This window comes from Hippocampus bargibanti, linkage group LG22, assembly GCF_051943395.1.
Source record: "Hippocampus bargibanti isolate YZ-2025 linkage group LG22, ASM5194339v1, whole genome shotgun sequence".
Lineage (NCBI taxonomy): Eukaryota > Metazoa > Chordata > Actinopteri > Syngnathiformes > Syngnathidae > Hippocampus > Hippocampus bargibanti.
In genome coordinates this window covers 7697072-7722040 of record NC_142755.1, presented here as the reverse complement: position 1 = coordinate 7722040, position 24969 = coordinate 7697072, and the positions used below count along the sequence as shown (strand labels likewise).

Sequence of the window (24969 nt, the reverse complement as noted above, 5' to 3'; positions counted from 1 at the left end):
ATAATAAACCTTACAAACACAACCCGCTGGATCAGCACGAGATACAAAGTGTTTGGTCAATGGAACACGAGACTTGCTTTTGGCAAGACTTTGCCATTCTTTTTGGTGGAGTTTTTCTCTTCTGACTTGGCGGTTCTCCCATGCTTACTTCTACGTTATAACTAGTTGATTCCTCGATTGCAACACAAATGCCGGACTTCAAATACAGAAACGGAAATACAAAATCAAACGAAAACAATGTGACGCGCATGCGCATATCATGCTTCATAGACAAAGACTCGATAACCACAGACATTTTTTGGATTGTATAAAAGTTGTTATACGGCGTACACAATTCAAACTCATGAAAAAAAAAAAAAAACTTATAAAATACGGGGAAAACGTATACGTTGACAGGTACGATTAACCGTGACAAAAACGTGCTAGCGGTTGAGCGAGTTGCAGCAAAAGCAAACTCCAAAAAAAGAGTTTGTTGGGCTTTGTTTTTGCTTTCAACTCCCCTTGAAAGAAAAATCCAATCAAAACAGATCTGGGAAATGAATGGAGCAGATGGAATTGCTAGTCTGCCGCGTGACGTCACTGTTCAAATGACAGATCGGTCAACAAGCAGTCGCAGGCGATCACAAATGCATCCAAATGAGTTGAAAATTAGTGGGGAAAACCAACCAAAACCAGTCGCATGTAAAAGATCAAAACAACAACTCAACAACTCTCAACTCGTGGTTGAGGTTGTGTCTCCTCCAATGTAGGCCGGACCTGATATTCGGGGTTGCGCCATGTGACGCGGCGGCCATGTTCGGGGCAAACCGGGACAAGTTCACGGAGGCGGGTCTAGAGGGCGACTACCGGGCGGCCTCTACTACAGCCATCCGTCCGTCTTCCCGCCGCACCGTGCTGACAAAGACGTAAGCGGCATCGCCGCTGACCTCCGGTCGGCGAAGGTCAGCTGGATGGATGCCTTTATCTTTCAGATGATGACCTCATCCTCCGCATCGTCACCGGGACGAGGGAGCCAGTCTCTATGGATCTCAAAGTAAGTCACCGCGCTTCAAATCATCGACTGGAGCAGCGGCGAGGCACGTTCACATCGTCGGGACCGCGCCGCATCCTGTTTGACACGCATGCTAGCTAGCTGACATCAGCTAGCTCGCTGACATATCAGCTATCCACTGTATCTATCAGCTAGCTCGCTGACATATCAGCTATCTACTTTATATATCAACTAGCTAGCTGACATATCAGCTATCTACTGTATATATCAATTAGCTAACTAGCATAAGAAATACCCGCATACAGGTCGCCAATTTTGGTGCAAACAAGATGGCAGGCGACGTCAGTCTTTTCCAAAGGCAGCATCGTGACCAGTTCATTCTTTAGCTTCTTCGTGGACGGACGGAGGTGGTTTGGAAATGTGTTCCGTCGTCCCCAGCGTGACGGCGAACGCGTGCTGCTGTCAAAAGCTAAATGTAAACAGCTGAAACATTTCCAGCTCGGAGCGAGCGGCGCGGCGGCCTCAGTGCGGCAGTAGTAGTCGTTCCAGGGCGCATTGCAGGTGCTCCCAGTTCTTCCACAACAGCGCCAGTAGGGACACACCCACACAGGTGAGGACCAGGCGCAGGCGGCTACGCAGTAGCGGGGCGGCGAATTTGGCCGCCGTGGAAACGCACACCAGGATGACGGTGGCGAAGGCCAGCATGATGTTGATGCACTTGCCCAGTAGCACCTTGGCGTCGGCGTTCTCCAACTGCACCGTTTGCTGTTGCTGCTGCTGCTGAAGTTCCAACTTGGAGACGCGAGTCTGGCAGGACTCCAGAACCTCCTGAAGGCGCAAAGACGTTGGTTCACCACGGGGGGGGGGGCAGAGTCGCGTCGGTACCGCTTACCTGGATGTCCCGGGCCCTCTCGTAGGCTTGGTAGGCCACCTTTTCCTCAATGCTGGCCAACTCCTGCTTCAGGTTGCTGGTTTCGTGCTGGTGGAGCTCCGTCAGGTCGTTCAGTTGGTCCTCCAGGCGCTCGTACCTGATGCCCCCAAAACAGAGGTCAGGCGCGTATTTATACATCGATAACATATAAACCAAGGGTGTCAGTCATTGTTTTGCCACGGGCCACATTGTCACATTGTCGTTGCGGTTTCCTATTTATTGAGGGAATATGCAAATTAAAGTGATACATGAGTAAAACTGTTTTCTTGATTAGAATACCACACCTCTTGAGTTCGAAGCACGAACAGCTGTAAGAAATAAAACATTGTCTTTTTCACAAACTGATACATTTGTAACTTGGCCAATGAGCTCTTCCTGTGAAGGACTTTCAAGTCGTAAATTGCTTCTGTTTCCCAAAGTCCTAAATTCTGTCCAAGGCCAGATCTCCTAGATGAAGATGACAGTTTAATTTGCTGTGTCTGTTGACCTCAGATTGACCCCAGGTTTTCTGTGCTTCTATTGTGTATTCGAGTCACACATGTTGACGAAGCATATCACAGCATGAAACCTTTAAATATGATAACTTCTTATTCTGTCTAATCTCTATCAGGAAGTCATCAGAATGTTTCATCCCCTGCACATATTAAATATAGTGCGCACAACAAATTAACTCATTCACTGCCAGACGTGCAAAAATGTGCCCACCCCAGTGCCAAGGTTTTTGTTATTGTCACTCGAATTCCAGGACCCATAGAATATTGACTTTTAGGACTAGGACTAATAGTTAATTCCTAAATTATACGGTCCTGGAGTTATCTGAGCTTGAAATGAGGGCGGCCGTCCAAAAACACAATGCAATATACAGGTAACATCCGACTTACGGCCGAGTTCCGTTCCGACCAAACGGTCGTAAGTCAAAATGGTCGTAAGTCGAAAGCCATTCAAAATGTTGAATAGAGACCCGGAGGCCACACGCGCCAGCGTTCGCTCAACCCGAAAGTAACTCAAATAGATAGAAAGCTAACTAGATAGCTAATACATAGCTAGCTAGATGGCTGGTCAGGGAGCTAGATAGCAAATAGCTAGCTAGCAAGAAGCCAGCTAGATAGCTGGATAGCTAGGTAAATCTTCCTCTTTTCCGTGTAGCTGCCGCTGCTCACCCACAGAAAAACTTCTCTGACTGTAATAGTGACCTTGAGAGTTTTGAAATGCGCTTATAAATTTTATAATTATTATAAATGACACGCAAACTCCCCCTGGTGCCATCACACGGTTGATTGTTTGTGCGAGTGTGAGACGGCTGGCTGGCTGGCCAAAATTGTCCGACACGTTGCCGGCCTGCTAACGCGTTGCGGTGCAGGTGTAGAATTAAAATGTTAAAAAATAGGGTCTGGAGGTCATGGTTGTAAGTACGGGTGGTCGTAAGTCGGATGTTACCTGTGTACATATTGGTTTATATCGTGGTGAAGCTATAACAAAGCGCTAACATGGGAAAAAAGGGAAATGCTGCCCCCTTTGTGGAAGGGAAAAACATTGCCAGAGGCCATAGCCAGCGCTATATCGGCACCCAAACTGAAAAAAAGACGCCCTACATTATACAGTAAAGTCTCGTTATATCGATATTCTCGGGAGTCCGAAAAATATCGATATAACCGGGACTATCGATATATCCGACCCTGCGCGCATGTAATTTTCTCCTTGCGTGCATAGAAAAAGTATCGTAATAAGCGGGACTATCGATATAACCAGACTTTACTGTATTTTAAATTCCCGAATACATTTGTGAGTGGCAATGAATGAGTTAATTGAGCGAAAGCTTTGTTGAAATCCGAATTGCGCAGTCGGTCAAATGTCAAGACAAAGGCTCCAAAAGTCGCTTTACATCACATTTTAAATTCCTGAATAAATCCGTGAATGGCAGGGAATGAGTTGAGCTTTCAAATCTGAAGTTAGAAATAATGACTTTTACTGTGGTTTACATTAGACAATTTAAAATTTAGCAAGCATCAAGTTCAATTTGCTTTCGCGAATAAAATGAGGCGGCGGCGGCCCAGATTTGGCCCCCGGGCCTCGACTTGAACACCCATGCTACTTGCCTGTAGCGCTCTTCCTGCAACACCTGAGTGATGTATCCGTAGTCTCGTTGAAACTGCGCGTTGAGTGCCTCCATGTGGTCGCCAAGCCGCGTCTGAGCCTCGCGCACGTCGCGCACCATCTCCAAGGCCTCGGCTAGACGTCCGCTGCCGGCGTCGGGCGCGGTCGCCGAGCCCCCGGCCGGGTTTCCGTTGGAGTCGGCGGAGACCGAAGTCCCACTGGAGCACTCGTCGTCGCTGTGGTACTTCCCGGCTTTGGCCATGGTGGTGGCGCTGCCGCCCAGGCCGCGCAGCCCCGAGCCGGCGTCCAAGCTCTTGAGGTGCGCGATGTTGTCGGCGCTGCCGTACTTGTTCCGGATGAGGCTGGCCAAGCCGCGGGACTTGTTGAAGAAAAACGGCGGCGAGAGCGACACCCCCGGTCCCACGGTTTTGACCTTGTCCAGGGCGGGGTGGCGACCCGAGGCGGCGACCTCTTTGCCGTGGCCCCCCGAGTCCCTGGCGCCGTCTTTGTGGCCGTGCTTGCCGTCGGCCTCGCTGTCGCGGGCGCGGCGGTGGTACTGTTCCAGCTTCCTTTGCAGCCTGCCGATGGAGTGCGCCGACTTGCGGTTCTTCTTCTCAAACACCTGGCGGATGCGGACCATCTGCGGCGGCGGGAAATTTCCATTCAATTTCCACGGCGGGACGATTTTCTAACTGTACAAACGCCTCCTCCTCGCCCACCTGCTGCTTATCGGCATTGTTGACCAACTTCAGGTACTCGGCCACGTTCTGGTCCCGTGCCGTCTGCTCCACCTTGATCTGCTCAGTCACCTAAAAGCACCAAGGACCATTTCCATGACGACCAAGCATGCGCTACTAAGCTCCACCCATCATCAAAATAATCTCGTCTTTAAAGGACAACCGACGCCTGCGGACAAGTTGTGTCCATAATTTGTAAAATCACTTCTACTGAGCGCATTTTACAAAGATTACAAAGAAGTCTTGTTTTCGAGTCGATGACGATGCCTGACGTGACGTCACGGAGGGAACGCCCCTGACCGAGAAAGCCACACACAATGCATTCTGGGTCATTTTTTTTCATCTGAAAACGCCACGTTGATGGCAAAGTTATAAACTATATAAATAAAGCGACAGTGGTGAATCGTTGTGTGTCGCAGCCAATTGCGGTAACACGCATAAAGAAGATGTAAGTTGACACAAATTCCCAGCGGACAAATCAGCCTTTTGCAACGGAGCTTGTGAGCCATCTGGTGCATTCTCTGGGCGCTACATTGGAATCCAGACGGCTCGAATTGACACGGAAGGACTTCTTGAATCGATGGCAAACATTTATGCTTTCCTCTTCAGAACTATTTGAATCCTATTCATAACTGGATGAGGAACAAGAAAGCATCTTTTTCCGAATCGGAACTCTCTGAAGACATTGTTTTGATTCTGGAGCGAGGCAGTTTTTGACGTGACGTCACGAACAAAGAGTTCACTTTGTGGCAGTTTTGGGATACTTTAAGTCATTTTTATTGGTGTTTTTCATTTGACTAAAAACGTGTTTTGGGGTATTTTAGATGCTATCAAACATTTTTCTGATGTCACTTAGGAAACCAAAAAATGGTGTCGGTTGTCCTTTAAATGCATCTGACTTTTGAGGGATCTACAGTTGAACTATTTCAACTTTTCTCATCATACGTGGACGCGGGCGGAATCTGGTTCCGGTTCTTAAAAGCTGAAAAGTGGCAATGCCGCCGACCTTGAGGATCTTCTGCTGCAGGATGTCGATGCCGAGCGCCCCTTTGTTGAAATCCAGGCCCACGCCGTCCACCACGTCCAGGTTGGACTCGGAACCGCCGCGCCGCATGGGCACCGGGATGCTGAGGACATCGCAGCCGCTACGTTCTGCCTGGACGCATGTCGGAAGGGTATAAAAAAAATACATTAATTGCAGGAATTTAAACATTTTTTAAAATGAATCTATTTATTTTATAGTCTACAGGTAAGTCAGTATGTAGAGTTGCATCTAGGTCAAACGTCATCAATACAGGTAACATCCGACTTACGACCACGACCTCCAGACCCTATTTTTACATTTTTAATTCTACGCTTAGCACCGCAACACGCTAGCAGGCCGGCAACGCGTACAACAATTTTGGCGAGCCAGCCAGTATCTCACTCTCGCGCAGCAATCGACTGTGTGACAGCACCAGAGGGGGGGAGTTTGCCAGTCATTTAGCCTCTGAGTCTTTATTCTCAATTTTGAATGGATTTCGACTTGTCATTTATGATAATAATAATCATACATTTCATTTATAAGTGTCTTTCAAAACTCTCAAGGTCACTTTACAGTCAAAGGATAAGTTTTTCTGTGGTTGAGCAGCGGCAGCCACATGGAAAAGAGGAAGATTTACCTCGCTATCCAGCTATTTAGCTGACTCCTCGCTAGCTAGCTATTTGATATCTAGCTCCCTGGCCAGCTATCTAGCTAGCTATGTATTAGCTATATAGCTAGCTTTCTATCTATTTGAGTTGCTTCCAGGTTGCGTGAATGCTGGCGCTTGTGGCCTCCAGGTCTCTATTCAACATTTTGAATGGATTTCGACTTACGACCATTTTGACTTATGACCGTTTGGTCGGAACGGAACTCTGTCGTAAGTCAGATGTTACGTGTTGTTTAAAATAGATACCAGGGCTAGAATGAAAAGTTTTGACATCCGGGAGGTTTTTCTTTCGCATGAGACATTTTCACATCATCTTTTAGCCACTTTTAGCGGCGAAGGGAACGAATATATTCACGCCGACGAACGCATTTAGACGCCTCTTCATTAGCGCTAATAGCACTTTTTACTCAAACGAGCCCGGCAGAAAAAGCGACGTGGCGGCTCGGCTACTTCACTTCATTAAAAGCAAGGGAAAATATAGATAAATAAATCAACGCCTGTGCCAAAAACGAAGATGGAAGAAGCTGTTCTGCCAAAGGAGCGCACACGTTAAGGTGTCTGCGTCTAAATTAAGAGCACATTTAAATTCGGGCCACGCTCACACACAGGGTTGGAAATGTTGCGAAAAGTTCATTTGGGAACCACAAAAGGACAGTTTGAGGTGAAATGAGTCAGAGGCCTGCAGCGGCTTCATAGGAGAACATCCTGTAAACTGTTGGATACATACACACAAAAGATACACAACATGTAAATGACATCCAAACAGGAGGGCATTGAGGGCCTCAGGAATGAATCCACGTGAATAGCGCTTCCATTGCATTTTGCCATAGAGTTAAAAATCCACCCAAATATTAGCAACATGACATGGATTACAAGTCCAAAATGGCGCCCGTGTAGGCAGCCATCAGCAAGTGCTGACCCAAGATTGGGTTTCAGCATTTTTTGACCACGACATTCAAGGAGGACACTCAGCCTTTTCGGCAGCACAAATACGCCAGCACCGTTTTTGATTAGGAGGAATGTAGTTGCCATTTGACCGTCACCGCTGGACAGCTGTGGGGCGATTGTGCTTTTTTTGCCACTGTAATGGGCAGCATTTTCACAGCCTCGCTTTGTTCAGCGTAAAGGTCGTATGCGCATGTGGAACTGTCGCGGCTTGGAATTGAAGCGGATTTACAGTACGTGGGACAGGAGATGTGAGACAATCTCTTTTCGTCAATAGATACTACAGGGTTGGCTTTTAACATTCATCTTGTAGCAGACGTGCACATTCCATCATGATGTCCCCGATCCACTGGTGAAAAGGACGCTTTGAACCTCTCCCCTTTCATCTAGAACTGCTTCATGCAACGAAGCGGGTGCAGAAAGTGCTTACGATTGAATGACAGTGTTTTTTGTATCAGTTATTTATTTATGTATGTATGTATGTGTATGTGTATGTGTATGTATGTGTGTGTGTGTGTGTGTGTATGTATGTATGTATTTATGTATGTATGTACAGTGAGACCTCAACTTTACGAACACCTTATCTTACGAACTTTTCATCTTACGAACGTCAAATTTGTGAAAATTAAAACTTATAATAAGCACTATTTTCATAATACACACCCACCACGGCTGGTCCATCAAGCACACGACCTTCGGATCTAGCGGAGTGATCTTCGGCGGAAGCACACGACCGAACAGCGCTCCAGCCGTCTCATTGAATGCACACGTCGATCGCCTACTTGGAGCTTTTTGCTGATAATTTTACTATGATGGGACCAAAAAAAAAACAGCACAGGCTCGTGTTCAGCCCAAGAAGACACAAAATAAAATCACAGTCGCTGAGAAGAAGCAGATAATTGAAAAACACGAACGATGTGTGCGTTTGTGTGATTTAGTGGCCGAGCACGGCTATGCTAAGTCAACCATTGCTACCATTGTCCGGAACAGAAAAGCCATCAAAGATGCGTCTGTTGCAAAAGGTGTTTCCGTGCTCTCAAAGCGACGGTCTCGGGCAATCGAATAATTTGAAAAACTTCTGTTAATTTGGATTAACGAAAAGCAGCTATCCGGCGACAGCGTGAGGAAAGCTACTTTATGCGAGAAAGCACGGCTAATTCACGCCGATATCGCCATGCGCCAACCTGGAAGTTCGCCACTTATTGAGGATATTAAAAAAAGTCAGTAACGGATGGTTCGAGAACATCTTTATTTACATTCACAAATGTAAATAAAGTGACTTTATGATACAACGCAGTGTATTTCTTTAGCACATTTATTATACATAGAATAAGGCATGTTTTGTGTAGTTTTAAGGCTTATTTAGTTGAAAAGTATATTTTATGGAAACCCGGGAACGGATTATTCCCATTTTAATGGTTTCCTATGGGATTTTTTTTTTGAGATACACATTTTTCACCTTACACACTCTGTCTGGGAACCAATTAAGTTCGTAAATTGAGGTCTCACTGTATTTATGTCTGTATTTATGTATGTACTTATGTGTGTGTGTATGTGTGCATTTATTTATTTTATTTATGACTTCAAGATGGCGCCGCAAGAGTGGCTGCCTTTACTGCAGGTCCTGTATTTTGTTTTTCTACTTCTTCCTTTCGCTTGCATAACTCTGCTGCTGTGAAATGTAAATTTCCTCTACTGGAAAACTAATGAAGGCTAATCCAATCCAATCCAACATGCGGTCGCCGGCTAATATAACAACAATAGCCACACTCACAATACGAGCTCAATAAACAGCGGCGAACGCCCACGGCACCTGGCTTTCATTCGCTCTAACACGCAGCCCGCCAGATTTAAAAACCAAATCATCATCCAAAATGGAACTGTATAGTGCCACTTAGCAGTTTTTTTGACGGCGATACTAGTGCAGCGTGTTCTACCGGAAACAAATTCCTAGTGTGTTCTACATACTTGGCAATAAAGATGATTCTGATTCTGATTCTGATCATGCAGGAAAAAAAAAACACTTCTCTTGTAATCCCGAGAGTTTAATCTGAAAAGGATTACCCAGCAACCCCGGTAGAAAAATGTATTTTGTATGAGGTAAAAATCAATGAAATTTGCACTATTTTTATGTACTGTTAAATAAAAAGGTGACGTGATATTTTTTTGTGTATTTATCATCCTCACGGAGACGATTTTGAAATCAAATTTAGGATGTGCTTCTCACACGGAATCGGATGTGTGAGTGTCTGTGTCGATATCACTTTAACAGACTGAGTATTTGCGCCTCTCTTAATCCTGAGTGTATTACTCACACACCCAATATGGCTGCCACTGATGTGCGTGTATGTGTGTGTGTGTGTGCGTGCGCGTATGTATACGGCGAGCAGATTATCCCACATTAGCGCCCTAAACCGTCGCCACCGACCCCGCGTCCCTTCGACATCTCCGTACGACCGCCGACGGGGGTGCGTGAAGCGAAAGAGCAGGCGTCCGTCCGCTGCCAGTGTGGAAAAAAGCATCAGCCCGGTTGCCGTGACAACGGAGCTGAATGAAAAACCCCAGCAGTGAAGCCATCGGTCGGTCGGTCGCAAATCTCTCCCCAAACTCCTCCCCCTGCTTTTTTTTCTTGCCTTTCAATGGCTGAAGCCGCAAAGCATTACACGCTTCGCGGGTGAAGTCGCTTTGGAGGCCGCGTTCAAGAAACCGCTCGCGACATCCATTGAAACGGCGGGAAGACGCCCGTTTCTCTTGTTTAAGGTCGTTTTAAAAAAACCAAATCATGATTATGAATAAAAATAAATTAAAAAAACATGTATTTTTATCTTGTCATATTTGACTGATGGTTTTGTTTGCTACTTTGGACCTTTCTGGTCTGATGGCTTTGTTTGACATTTTGTTCCTGGTGACTTTATTTAAGTCAAAGTCAGCTTTATTGTCAAATATGCATGACATACAGCAACAGATGAAACGACGGTACTCTCGGACCCAGTGTGCAGGGCAATTATAATGGCTGTAACAAACATAATAAACTAATAAAATACAATCATGTAATACAATATAATATAATACAATACTACAAAATAATACAATGTGTCAAATACACACAGCTCCTCCCCTCCCGTCTGCCTGCATTTTTGGGGCCCACCATATTAGTTAGCGAGCTCGCTTTCTATTTATTCGAGTTACTTCCGTGTTGAGTGAACGCTGGCGCGTGTGGCTGCCGCTACTCACCCACAAAAGAATGTATCCTGTCACTGTAAAGTGACCTTGAGAGTTTTGAAAGGCGTTTAGAAGTTAAATGCATTATTATTATTATTATTCATGGAAATGCCACCAAATTATGATTGTGCGCAATCCTACTCCAGCCCAACAGAGGGCGACACAGTAGAGTCAGACGTTCACCACAATGGAGGAAAGAAAGCAAACAGGCATTCAAAGGCCATTTGCAATTGATGCCCTGATAAGGAGACAAACACGGTTGAGCGACTCCGTTTCCTTCAAGGGAAGCTTCTTATCTTGGCTCACGGGGACGCCGACAGTCCAGATCAAAGTCTGCATCGACTCCTCAGTCAGCAACAGAAAGAGTCCTCGCTTATTGCAACTTGAAGAAACGATTCGTTTCATTTGATTCATTCCCAAGAGCACCCGCGCCTGATTTTTTTTTGTAGCGGCGAGGGAACGCATCCTCCATAATTGGACATTCTGTCCAAATGTCAAAAGGAACCTCCGGCCTCCGAAATGTAATCGAGTAGCCAAAGTGAGATGAAGCGTTTCAATCGACTCGCCGACATGGAAAACCGTCGCTCGGTAAGCCAACGTGTACGGGCAAGTATCACCCGAACGGCCCCGGAGGAACTCATCCCGCAAGGGGAATGTGCTTAAAAACAAGACTGGAACCAAGAGCCTTTTTTTGGAACTCTCATCTCCGGGGTCGTGACCTTTCAAATGAGGCCCACTCCAGCTTGGGACGATCAACAATGCGCAACATCAACCTGAAGGAAAACAACATCCACACACTATTTACGGCAGGGGAGTCAAAGTCATTTTTGCTGCGGGCCACATTGTAGTTCTGGTTTCCTCTCGAGGGCCGTTATGAATTTGGGGAAGCCATTAGAATGTTTAAATCCCTTCAAATATTACATATAGAGCACACAGCAAATTAATGAATAACTCGTTTTCAAATCTGAAGTCAAGAAAATGACTGACCCAAATATGAAATTTTGGCTCAGATTTTAGCAATCGTCATGGAATTTAACAAGTTTGATTTGCTTTCGCGGGCTGAAAAAAATGATGTGGTGGGCCGGATTTGGCCTGTGGGCCTTGACTTTGAAACCTGTGATTTACGGCAAAGAAGCCATCTGAGTCATTACGTGTGCACTCGGCAAACCTGTTCGACTCTGTTATGCCTGCGCACTCACAAAACAAACAACCCCCATCACTGACAATCGAGTTCAGACTGTCCGATTATATTCCATTTAGAAAAATGGCTGTTTGAAAAGTGGCTGGTGTGGATGAAAAAAAAAAAACAAGATGGACTCCCTTTCAAAATAAAAGCTCAGAGTCTTGAGCAAATATCATAGATTTGCGTTCTACGCCGTAAAATAAAAAAACAAGTGTCAAGTATTCTAGTTTGTCGCCAAGAATGAAAGTCACTCATTATTATTAGCATTCATATTATAATTATTATCACCTTGACTCACGTGACCAAAGTCATTTTAACAAAGGGGTCTGGCACGCTAAGTGGTGGCTGGTTTTTAGGAAGGTGACACACATTTGCGGTTCTATAAAAGTGTCGAGTGAGTAATGTGTCACACGGGTACTTTGTTTAGATTTCATGACAACATACCACACAAAATGTCGTCAAATCGATTATCGCTGCCAATTAAAGTGACGAGATTTGTTTTCAGTCAATTGTCATGCAAATTAGCAAAGAATTCACCTGGCATTGCACAACGGTGCGGTTCGTTTCGGTCAACTTTTTGGGGAGAAAAAAACATCGACAAGCTTACCATATTAGCGTCGACGAGGTACTTGTGGTAAACTTTTGCCCGAAGCTGCTCCGCCGGCTCCGGACATTGTCTCGGCTCGACGGTGTTCCCAGTCGTGAGGCTTTTAAAAGCTTCGCTTGGTTCGAAACAAAAAAAAAGATGCCGGACTAAACGAAGAAGGGAAGGGATGGTGATGTGACAGTGTGGTAACACACCGCGACAGCCCGTCGCCGTGGCTGACGGTACACAAGGCGGCTGCAACTGCAGAAACTACAGGGACTCGCGTAAGCCCCGCCCGCCGAGTGCTAGATAGGGAGGTGTGGCCATGCAAATCAGACACACTGCTGAACCCGGCGAACAGAAGAGATATTTATGAATCGATAAAAAAAAAAAAAAATAATAGTACGTAGAAGCAGAAGCTTGAAATTTAAAATTAATGAAGTAACTAATTAAATTAAAATAATAAAATACAAATAAATACGAATGTTGGACATTTGGTTTTGATAAAGGTTTAAAAATAATTAAAGCTGAAATGTACTTCACGGCCAACATTCAATTGCGATTATTTTTCAATACAAGTACAACAACATCATTAGTTTTTTAAAATCGTCATTATTTTATTATTATTTTAATTATATTAATTGTAATGGTTTTTTTAGGTTTTCTGCTATTTTAGATATTTAAATATATATTATATTACATAAAAAATGTTCATTTATTTTTGGGGGACAAGGAGAAAAATAAGGTTAGATTTTTATCACGACGTCATTTTCTGCTTCTATTTGTGTCAACAGAACGTCCAGCTGGTTTCCTGCAACTGCGGTTTTGTGTCCTGAATCATTAATACTCGTGGGCTTCAACAATAATGAAACTAATTAGCGTGCTGAGCGTAACGTGATCTCTCAGGGAGAATTCTTTGTTAATAATTCATCTCATTTGGCCATTTTGTCACCTCAAGTGTGTGTTAAAAAAAGGGAAGTGAACTGAAGTGCTTCGACCTCCTTTCGTGCGAACTTCGAACCTTAAAAGGACACTCCGCATGATCTTAATCACCGAGACAAATAAATACGAGCGCTGACAGCACATAACCCCCCACCCCACTCGGCTTCGGCTCTATTATTGAACTCGCGCTGTTGTTATCGCTCTCCGCGTGTGTATGTGATTGATGGTCTCCCAGCTGTGATCAATACGAATAACTTTGCACACTTCCAGTCCATTGCGGCCACGCGATGATTAGCGTGATCGATACACGCGTGTGCTAAACAGAGACAAGCGAGACTTTGCTTGAACTGTGATTCATTTTGGACGGAGTCGAAGATGATGATGATGATGATGATGATGATGATGATGATGATGATGATGATGATGATGATGATGATGATGATGATGATGATGATGATGATGCCGGTTGTGCGTCAGGAGCAAGCAGAGATACGCGAGCCCATTGTTCTCCTGAGCTAATGCTCCCGTTTGTGTTGTTGACGGACTTCCTGCCTCACTTCCGGTCTCCGACTCGAGAGACTTGAACGCTGATAGCGGGCTAGCTAGAGAAAAAGGAGGGATGGGCCGAGGGTGGATATCTAGCTAGCTATTTATAAGCTATCTAGCTATCTACCTGGCTTGCTAGCTATCTAACTAGCAAGCTATTAGCTATATAATGGCTAGCTAGCTAGTTTTCTATCTATTTGACTTCCGGGTTGAGTGAACGCTGGCGCGTGTGGCTGCCGCTGCTCGCCCACAGAAAAACTGTGACTGTAAAGTGACCTTGAGAGTTTTGAAAGGTGCTTTTTAATGAATGAAATACTATTATTATTATTATTATTATTATTATGCCAAAAGAGGGATGTTCTCGGGTGGACGTTATAGGAGCGTCATTCAATGTCATTGACAACGCAGTACCCACACTGCAAAAATTAAGACAAGAGGACGGAAAATCCGACTGGACCCTCCGCACGCTGGCTACCACCTTTTCCAGCAACTTCGCTCAGGCAAGCGCTACCGATAAATTTGCGCATCAAATCCAGAAGACTTTTATAATAATAATAATACATTTCATTAATAAGCGCCTTTCAAAACTCTCAAGGAGACTTTACAGTCACAGGATATTTTTTCTGCGGGTGAGCAGTGGTAGCCACACGCGCCAGCGTTCACTCAACCCAGAACTAAAAAAAAAAACTTTAAATGATGTACAGTGATACATCGGTTGTTGACCATAATCCACTCCAAAAACCTGTTTGAAAACCGATTTGTTCAAAAACCGAAACATCACTTTCCATTATAATCAATGTAAAAAAATGTAATCCGTTCCAAGTCTAGAAAAAAACGTTTACAAAGCACTTTTTAAACAATTTTACAGTCTCAAAAAGGTTTCCATTTAGGACTAACACCTTCTCACTCCGTCCGTCACCATTAACTCTAAACAGTACCGCAAATATAACTGTATAGTACATGTCTTAAAAAATTATTAATAACAACAACAACAATAATAATAATAAAAATACATTTCATTTATAAGCGCCTTTCAAAACTCAAGGTCACTCTACAGTCACGGGATAAGTTTTTTGCTGTGGGTGAGCAGCGGCAGCCACATGCGCCAGCGTTCACTCAACCCGGAATAACTCAAATAGATAGAAAGCTAACAAATGGCTAGCTAACAGTTAGCTAGCTATCTAGCTAATAGATAGCCAGCTAGATAGCCAGCCAGACAGCAAATACATAGCAAATGGCTAGCTAGCTTGGTAGCCAGCCAGATAGCCAATAGATAGCTAGTGTAGTGTGTTCTACCATTGTCAAATTCCTTGTTTGTTGTACATACTTGGCCAATAAAAATGATTCAGATTCAGATTTTTACATGCAGTTCAAACTATCCATTTTTTTCTAACCACAGCGGTGCAATTTTGCCCCCACCTCTTGGATTTGGCCTATTGTAACGCTAACACCCTCTTTTGTGCGTTCCCGACAGGGGAACTAAATCACATGGGCGTCCTGAATGGACTCACCAAGGCCGCAGAACATTTCGCGGCGCCTCCGGCTTGTAAATTCCCCAAAACGACGCCGTCATCGTATATCACACGCTGACAGTTTGGGCCTTTGTGCCGCCATTGAAGCGCGTCGCCCGTCTTGGACTCGGGGGGGGCAGATGGAGCCACCTAGCGTAGCGGTGAACATCTGCGCATCTCCTCCGAGGCCAACCAGAGTCCGTCTAATTGTTCAACAGTCCTCAAGGTTGTTGGAACGGATTGTATTGGATTAGCCTTTATGAGGCTCGTAGTGGTGAAAATTGACATTTCACAGTAGAAGAGTTGTGGAAGAAGTAGAAAAACAAAATACAGGAGCTGCCGTAAAGGCAGCTCCTATACGCCATATATAGCGTTTAGAAATGAAGGGAAAAGGATGCCCATTTCATGGTAAGATCAGAGCATTGACATTAAATGCTGAGTAGTTTTACTTTATTTGAATGTTATTGTACCAATGACTATTTTATATTTGAGTTAGTGGTGTACACTTGAGTGAACGCTGGCGCGTGTGGCAGCCGCTGCTCACCCGCAGAAAAAAAATGTTCTTATCCTATGCTTGTAAAGTGACCTTGAGAGTTTTGAAAGACGCTTAGAAATCAAATGTATTATTATTATTAATTATTATGATGATTATTATTTACAAGTCTCGCAGGGGAGAAAATTGACATTTCATAGCAGCAGTTATGGAAGGAAGAGAAAAGGAAAGGAAGTAGAAAAACAAAATACAGGAGCTGCTGTAAAGGCAGCCACTCTCGCGGCACCATTTTGAAGTCAAAACAACAACTAGTCATTCAATTTTCAGCACTTTCTGCATTCTCTTTGTTGTATGAAGCGGTTCTAGATGAAAGAGGAGCGGATCAATGCATCCTTTTCACCAGTGGAACAAGGACATCATGGTGGAATGTGCACGTCTGCTACAAGCTAAATAATGAAAGCAAACCCGAAACTGTAGGATCCACTGACGAAAATAAATTGTCTCACATCTCCTGATCTACGTAAATTCGCTTCAATTCCAAGCCGCGACAGTTCCACGTGACACTGTCCAAAAGCACCGACCTTTCTGCTGAAGAAAGCAGGGCTGTGAAAACGCAGCCTATTACAGGCGCAAAAAAGCACAATCGCCCCAGAGCTGTCCAGCAACGGCACCGACGTTCCTCCCAATGAAAAACAGTGCTGACACATTCCCGCTACCCAAAAGGCGCCACCGCTCAGCAGTTGTCATGCTGACAACTGCCTACTCGGGCGCCATCTTGGGACTTTCTGCATTGATGATGCGTTTCGTGATGTGCTCGGCTTCGAAGACCGTGCGTGGGCGTCTGTCATGTGTCGCCCCGGCCGGGCCTCCCGCGCACACGCTCGCCGCGCTCATGACCTTTCGGGTCTTCTGTCGTCCTACGAGTGTTTTGAAGTTTTCCCGAGGCTAAAGGACAGCTGCTGCAGGGGACGCGCGTGCACCAACGCCAGCTTCAATATCATGACATCCAATTCATTTAGCATCATCATCATTGTCAAAAGGTCATCAATCACTCAATTGATGACCTTTAAGTGGCCGATATTGTTCCCATTGCATGAAGCAAAAAATAATAATAATAATAATATTTGAGGTCAACATCCCTTGTGGAGAGTGGCTTTGTTGGGGGCAGCGGAGGTCCGTACTGGCCTGGCGGGAAACAGGAAGTGTCCTATTAAACAAGAGCACTTACACATTTTGTTTTATCCCTATTCACTGCTCCCTTGCGTGCAAGCACATACGTGATAGTAGTTTTCGTTAGCGTCTATACAGACGCTCCTCAAGTTACGAACAAGATACAATCTGAGCGGTTGTTCGTGAGCTGAATTTGTTTGTAAGTTGCTTCAGTTTTGTATAGAATCTATGTTGAAGGCTTATATGAGTATGTTTAAGGTTCATCTAAATATGTTTAAGGTTTTTATAAGTAACCTGGTTTGTACTGAACAATAAACATTTCATAAAATATATGCTCTATAAAGATATGTACTACTGGAGAGATATGTTACTACAAAAATGTTCGTATGTATAGTTGTTCAAAACTCAAATGTTTATAAGTAGGGAAGCCTCTGTATTTTGTATGGAATGTATGTTTAAGGCTTATATAAGAATGTTTTTAAGATTTATATAGATATGTCAAAGGCGTGTATAAGTAACCTGTATTGGTTTGTACTGAAAAATAAATATTTAATAAAATATATGCTTCATAAAGATATGTACGTGTACAAGTGGTGAGAATACTACATATGTTACTACAAAAATGCTCATATGTACAATTCTTCATATCTCCAATATTCGTAAGTAGGGAAGCGTCTGTATTTTGTATGGAATGTATGTTTAAGGCTTATATAAGTACTACGTTTAAGATTTATATAAGTATGTTTAAGGCTTGTATAAGTAACCTGTATTGGTTTCTACTGAAAAATGAACATTTAATAAAATATATGCTCAATAAAGATATGTACATGTACAACTGGACAAAATACTACACGTTACGACAAAAATGTTCGTATATTCCGTTGTTCATAACTTGAATGTTCGTAAGTAGGGAAGAGTCTGTATTTTGCATGGCATGTACGGTATATTTAAGGCTTATATAGGTATGTTTAAGATTTGTATAAGTAACCTGTATTGGTTTGTACTGAAAAATAAACATTCAATAAAATACATGCTCTATAAAGATATGTACATGTACAACTGGAAATAATAATACATATGTTACTACAAAAATGTTTGTATGTACCATTGTTCGTAACTCGAATGTTCGTAAGTAGGGGAGTATGACTTGGAAGAGAGCGCGCGGTGTTCCAAGGGTATTTAGACACATTCGAGCATCGAGAAAATGTGTTTGCCACCACCCACCCCGACCGACCGACCGACTGAGCAGTCCTAAAAAAGGTGCGTCTCCCCACCTGCGTTCCTTCCACATTCTTGAAGTATAACGCAAACAAGCAAAGGTCAGCGGTGGTTGCCGGCATCGTCCCAAACGTGGCGGAACTTGCCTACAACACACGCCGCCACTTGCACACACACACACACACACACACACACACACACACACACACACACACACACACACACACACACACACACACACACACACACACACCACCCAGACATGTTTTGAATCCCTTCTGCTTCCCCCTCGGGTCTCACGTCACGCTCTTATTGTGAAAGCGACATTTCCTGTGGCAGCACCTGCGTCGCCCTGATGTTGCGCAACGGCTTTGCGGACCTTAAAAGGCCTCAAATGAAATCTTTGCGATCCTTATCGAGGCCTTGATACATGTCGCTATGGCAACCGCCGCCTAAGACCAAGGATGGAGATGACTAGTGTGGGGGGAATTCCGATGTGGGAATTTCCCAGAAGCCCCCAGGGGGTACAACACTCAGAATTTATGATATATTTTGGTCCAAAACTGTCCATTGGCTTTATTAGCTATCTAGCTGGCTGGCTGGCTATTTAGCTGGCTATCTAGCTAGCTATCTGTTGGCTGACCGTTAGCTCTCTGGCTGGCTGGCTGGCTATCTATTGGCAATCTAGCTTGCTGGTTATCTGTTGGCTGTCTATTAGCTGGCTATCTATTAGCTACATGGCTATATAGCTGGCTGGCTTTCTAGCTAGCTATCTGTAGGCTGACTGTTAGCTATCTGGCTGCCTAGCTATCAAGCTGGCTATCTATTGGCAATCTAGCTGGCTGGTTATCTAGCTAGCTATCTATTAGCTATCTATTCGCTAGCTAGCTCGCTTTCTATCTATTTGGGTTACTTCCAGGTTGAGTGAACGCTGGCGCGTGTGGCTGCCGCTGCTCGCCCACAGAAAAACTTATCCTGTGACTTTAAAGTGACCATGAGGGTTTTGAAAGGTGCTTATGAATGAAATGTATTATTATTATATTATTATTAAATATTAATTTATTCATTGCCAGATGTCAAAAAATGTGTCCACTCCAGTGCCAGGGTTTTTGTCATTGTCACTTGAATTCCAGGACCCACAGAATATTGAGTCTTAGGACTACATAAACATTCACTAGCTCCAGCGTAAGAAACCTGAGACTTCTTTCATTCGAAAAAAGAGTTAATTCCTAAATTATATGTGTCTGGAGTTATATGAGCTTGAAATGTGGGCGGCTGTCTAAAATACAATGCAATACATACGCATTGGTTTATATTGCGCTTTAACAACAGCTGACGCTGGAAAAAACGCTCACATTGAAAAAAGGGAAACCTGCCCCCTTGAAAGGAAAAAAAAAACATTGCCGGAGGCCATGGTCAGCGCTTTATCTGCACCCAAGTATTAAAAATCAAAACCCGAACAAATTCAGGAATGGCGGTCTACGTCATACAGTATTTTCAATTTCCCGAATAAATTTGTGAATGGCAATGAATGAGTTAAGTTGAGGACCTGGCCTATGATATATTATTCATATTGACATACATACAAACGCGAAATGAAAATAATATAATGTAATTAAATACTTTGAGTGAATTAGAGTAGGTATGTGAATATGGGATATAATGCCCTCTTACGGACGAAGCAAGAGCGAATCCGAACCCGGAAGACAAAAAAAAGTGCTATGTTACCCTTTGTCCACACGATGGCACTGTTACACCGTTAAACTGCAGCTATGCGAATTCGTGGACACCTTCGGCGGGTTCCCTCTGACTCGGGTTGGGCATCATGACGTCCCTGCAAACAACCATAGAAGGGTGGCCTGAGATGCCACTGGGGAGGGGGGGGGGGGGGTCACCATTCACTCCTAGACAATGGTGATACATTTAACGAACTTAGTGATACATTTAACTCATTCACTGCCAGACGTGCAAAAATGTGTTTTTGTTGTTCATTTTCACTCGAATTCCAGGACCCGCAGAATATTCAGTTTTAGGACTATCCATAAACCTTCAATGCAGCGTAAGCACTCGCTTCTTTCATCAGGAAAAAAAACAGAGTTAATTCCTAAATGATATGGGTCTGGAGTTATATGAGCTTGAAATGAGGGTGGCTGTCCAAAATACAATGCAATACTTACATATTGGTTTAGATAGCGCTTTAACAACAGCTGAAGCTGGAACAAAGCGCTAACATGGAAAGAAGGGAATTGCTGCCCCCTTGCGGAAAGGAAAAACATTGCCAGAAGTCTGACCAGCGCTTTATCGGCACCCAAAGAAGAAAAACAAAAGCCAAACAAATTCAGGAATTACACTTGACGTCACATTTTCAATTCCCGAGTAAATTCGTGAATGAGTTCATGACCACCTCATGAAAACATTCACATTTTGCATTAAAACTTATTAATGTGAATTAGTTTATGAGTTATAAAAAAAAAGTCACAAATGTTTATGTGTGATAAAAACATGGTTATGAGTCATAGCATGTGTGGATGTTATCAGGCTGATGTTGGACTGTGTGTGTGTGTGTGTGCCTGATTTTTTTAGAGCTATAAATCATTAGATATCTGGCTGGCTAGCAAGCTAGCTATTAGCTGGCAAGTTAGCTTTCTATGAGGGGGTTGAGTGAATGCTAGCGCGTCTGGCTGCCGCTGCTCACACACAGAAAAATATCATGTGACTGTAAACTGACCTTGAGAGTTTTGAAAGGCGCTTATAAATGACATTATTATTATTATTATTATGGAAAGGTGTGGTCCCCGTCAGTGATGATCCGAAAAGTGGTCCTGAGAAAACATGAATACGTGTGTGTGTGTGTGTGTGTGTGTGTGTGTGTGTGTGTGTGTGTGTGTGTGTGTGTGTGTGTGTGTTTTTTTTTAGCTGTAAGTCATTTGGAAAGGTTGGTCCCCATAAGTGATGAGCCGAAAAGTGGTCCCCAGATAACATGAATACGTGTAAGTGTATGTGTATGCCTGACTTTTTTTTTTAGTTGTAAGTCATATGGAAAGGTTAGTCCCCGTAATCCAAAAAGTGGTCCCTATAAAACATGAAAACGTGTATGTGTGCATATATGTGTGTGTGTGTGTGTGTGCAGGTGATGCAACTAACGCAGGTGGAATGGTGGCTGCTGGTGGCACAGGCGATCCTATCAGTGTTTGCCCAAACCATTTGGCTTCCTGTCACCAGTTTCAATTTGCGTGAAGGCTTGGCTAATGCGACTACTTGTACTTATTAATTGGACTTTAGACTTTTATTCAACATGTACACAGAGGTGCATGTGTGTGTGTGTGTGTGTGTGTGTGTGTGTCAAGTGAGAGGTATGTGTTGATGTGCCACGCATTGCCTGTGAATCACTCGTAATGTTTTTCTGGCTACGTGTCTCGCGGGCCTTCGTGTCAGTACACGCCAGCTCGTCCTCCTCCTCTTCCCAAACACATTTTTTTTGCGTGGCATTAACGACCGATTAACTGTACGCACGACATGTTTATATATATATATATACCTCATATATACCTCAACTTACAAAAGGGAGGCCGACGTCAATCGATTACAAACTTTTAGAAATAGTCTTACAATCGATATATCGTCATGAAACTGTATTAAGACCTTATAATAAGCACTATTTTCATAATACACACCCACCACGGCTGGCGGAGTGATCTTCGGCGGAAGCACACGACCGAACAGCACCAGAGGTTAAGTTAGCAACAGTCCTTATGGAAGGTGACTCTCCTTCCATAAGCCATCAACGACCATCAAAAAGGTCAATAAAACTTTCTTTTACAGCGCAGTTTATTTATTTAATTACAGTCCTCATGTAATTCGCCTCTCTTTCCAAAGAGCAATTCCCTTTGACCTTCGACCTCCAACGCCATTCCATCGAGCCATAAATGACCATCACAAATGTAAATAAAGTGACTTTATGATACAATGCAGTGTATTTCTTTCATTACAATACAATAGCACATTTATTAGACATAGAAGAAGGGATGTTGTGTGTAGTTTTAAGGCTTATTTAGTTGAAAAGTATATTTTATGGAAACCCGGGAACGGATTATTCCCATTTTAATGGTTTCCTATGGGATTTTTTTTTTTTGAGATACACACTTTTTGCATTGCACACTCTGTCTGGGAACCAATTAAGTTCGTAAGTTGAGGTCTCACTGTATATATATATATATATATATATATATAGATAGATATATGTTTTTTTTTTTTTGCCGCCCTTTTTTCTTTGCGAAACAGCACATTCGATCCTGTTAGATCATTTTGGGCAAATAGAGCCAATTTCAGTATCTGCATTAAAGCTTTTGTCAATAAAGTTTTGGGATACAAAAATACATTAACTCACTGTGCAAAAATGTGTCCACTCCAGTGCCAGGGTTTTTGTCATGGTCACTCGAATTCCAGGACCCACAGAATATGGAGTTTTAGGACTACATAAACATTCAATAATAATAACACATTTCATTTATAAGCGCCTTTCAAAACTCTCAAGGACACTTTACAGTCTAGCTAACAGATAGCTAGCTTGATTATATAGCTAATAGATATAATAATAATAATAATAATAATAATAATAATAATAAAAAAAAAATTGATTTATAAGCGCTTTTCAAAACTCTCAAGGTCACTTTACAGTCACATGATAAGTTCTTCCGTGGGTGAGCAGCGGCAGGCATACGCGCCAGCGTGCACTCAACCCGGAAGTAACGCAAATAGATAGAAAGCTAGCTAGCTAATAGCACTTTAGCAACAGCTGTTATAAGCACCTTTCAAAACTCTCAAGGTCACTTTACAGTCACAGGATAAGTTTTTTCTGTGGGTGAGCAGCGGCAGCCATATGCGCCAGCGTTCACTCAACCCAGAAGTAACGCAAATAGATAGAAAGCTAGCTAGCTAATAGCACTTTAACCTGAAGCTGGAATAAAGCATTAAATGGAAAAAAGGGAAATGCTGCCCTCTTGCGGAAAAGAAACAAAACATGGCCAACGCTTTATCGGCACCCAAGCAAGAAAAAACAAAATTCGGGAATGGCGCTCTACGTCACTTTCAAGTCCCGAATACATTCGTGAATGGCAGTAAAAAATATCAACTAATGAACAAAGAGCATAATCGAAACAAACACGAGGAACACCCCAAGGATCCTTGTTGAGGGTCTTCATGTTTCGTGTGAGAGGCGCAACCTAGTGTTGAAGTGAAAGCCCAAGTGCTGCTTTACAAGTACATCGTCTGTAATTTCTTCAGCCTACAACGTGATGTTGGCTCATCTTTTGAAAAAAAAAAAAAAAATATGGCGTGAGCGGGGGATAACATCAGGTCTTGAGTAATAATAATCAATGTCTGGATGGGCCTTCCCTGTTCTGGCTTGCTCTCGTGCTACAGAAGCATTCCTGGTGCGCGTGTTTGTGTTTGGATGTAATTAAGAAGCGCATGGTCGCTCCTTGGAGGGAGGAGGCAGCTCAGCGGCGTATTTTTAGCCCGGGGGGGAGTCCATCTGATGGGCTAAATTCCCGCCACATGACGCCTCTCAGTCACTTCCACTGAAAAACATTTCAGCTGAAACGAGTTGTTGTGTCTTAACACCAAGGACGATTCCCAGCGCGGGGGAGCCGTCCCTCTACGAAACTGAAAGAATACAACACAATACGGAGCCTCCAAGTCATTGGCAAATAAGGACAGGAAGGACAAACAAGATCCATTAAAATAGACTGATTGATAGATAATCATTATCTATCTATCTAGATAAGCGTTCACTCAACCCAGAAGTAACTCAAATAGATTGAAAGCTAGCTAGCTACTAGATAGCCTATAGATAGCCAGCTACACAGCTAGACAGCCAGCCATATGACTAATAGATAACTAGCCAGATAGCTAGCTAGTCGGCCAGATAGCTAATAATTAGCAAATAGAAAATTAATAGATTTGTTTTTTCATGCTTGGGTGCCGATAAAGCACTGGCCATGGCCTATGGCAATGTGTTTTTTTTACCACAAGGGGGCGGCATTTCCCCCTTTTTCCCCATGTTAGCGCTTTGTTCCAGATTCAGCTGTTGTTAAAGCGCTATATCAACCAATATGTATGTATTGCATTGTATTTTGGACATCTGCCCTCATTTCAAGCTCATATAAGACCCACATCATTCAGGAATTAACTATTTCTGATGAAAGAATAGCGTCTAAGGTTTCTAACGCTGTCTTGAATGTTTATGTAATGCTAAAACTCAACATTCTGTGAGTCCTGGAATTCGAGTGATAATGACAAAAACCCTGGCGCAGGAGTGGACACATTTTTTTTGCACGTATGGCAGTGAATGGGTTAAACAGTTGGTTGTTTCGTGAAACAAATTTGGGTAATGGACAATGTTTTTAATATAAAAACATTGGTAAGTGAGACTAATACATAGTGAATAAAATCATCAAATACGTACATTAAAATGATTTTTTTTGGTGGGGCGGGGTGCAAAATAAATGCAACTGCACTTGAATAATAAACAAACAATAAATAAGAAGAAGAAGTAGAAGATGAAGAGTCGCTCACCTCTGGCAATCCGAGCCAAGATGGCGTCAACCCCTTGAGGCAAAGCGCGTCGCGGAAGGACCGAAACCGAAACAGCGCCGACTGTCGACATTCTGCGGTGGCTGTTTTGGGAGCGACACTGATGGATGGACTT

At 43.4% G+C, this 24969-nt stretch overlaps 1 protein-coding gene and 1 long non-coding RNA gene across 3 annotated transcripts in view; one reads left to right on the top strand and one right to left on the bottom strand.

The window, feature by feature from the left end:
- Nucleotides 1-855, top strand: part of LOC148881898 (uncharacterized) — a 2084-nt gene extending 1229 nt beyond the window's left edge. Inside the window, exon 3 of the long non-coding RNA XR_016113782.1 lies at nt 750-855. This is a non-coding gene — a long non-coding RNA (uncharacterized LOC148881898). The remainder of the gene's footprint in view (nt 1-749) is intronic.
- tmcc3 (transmembrane and coiled-coil domain family 3) lies at nt 291-24943 on the bottom strand. Of its 2 annotated transcripts, XM_088989343.1 has the most exons (7): nt 24837-24943; nt 19989-20094; nt 5760-5909; nt 4736-4825; nt 4019-4656; nt 1884-2019; nt 291-1819 (listed from the first exon to the last, which is right to left on the bottom strand). In XM_088989343.1, the coding sequence occupies exons 3-7, from the start codon at nt 5865-5867 to the stop codon at nt 1514-1516; spliced, it is 1278 nt and encodes a 425-aa protein (XP_088845469.1). In that variant the 5' UTR covers nt 5868-5909; nt 19989-20094; nt 24837-24943; the 3' UTR covers nt 291-1513. The 2 variants fall into 2 exon arrangements, with proteins under 2 accessions (XP_088845469.1, XP_088845468.1); XM_088989342.1 differs by lacking the exons at nt 19989-20094; nt 24837-24943 and adding an exon at nt 12402-12655.
- Between the last annotated feature and the right edge of the window lie 26 nt (nt 24944-24969).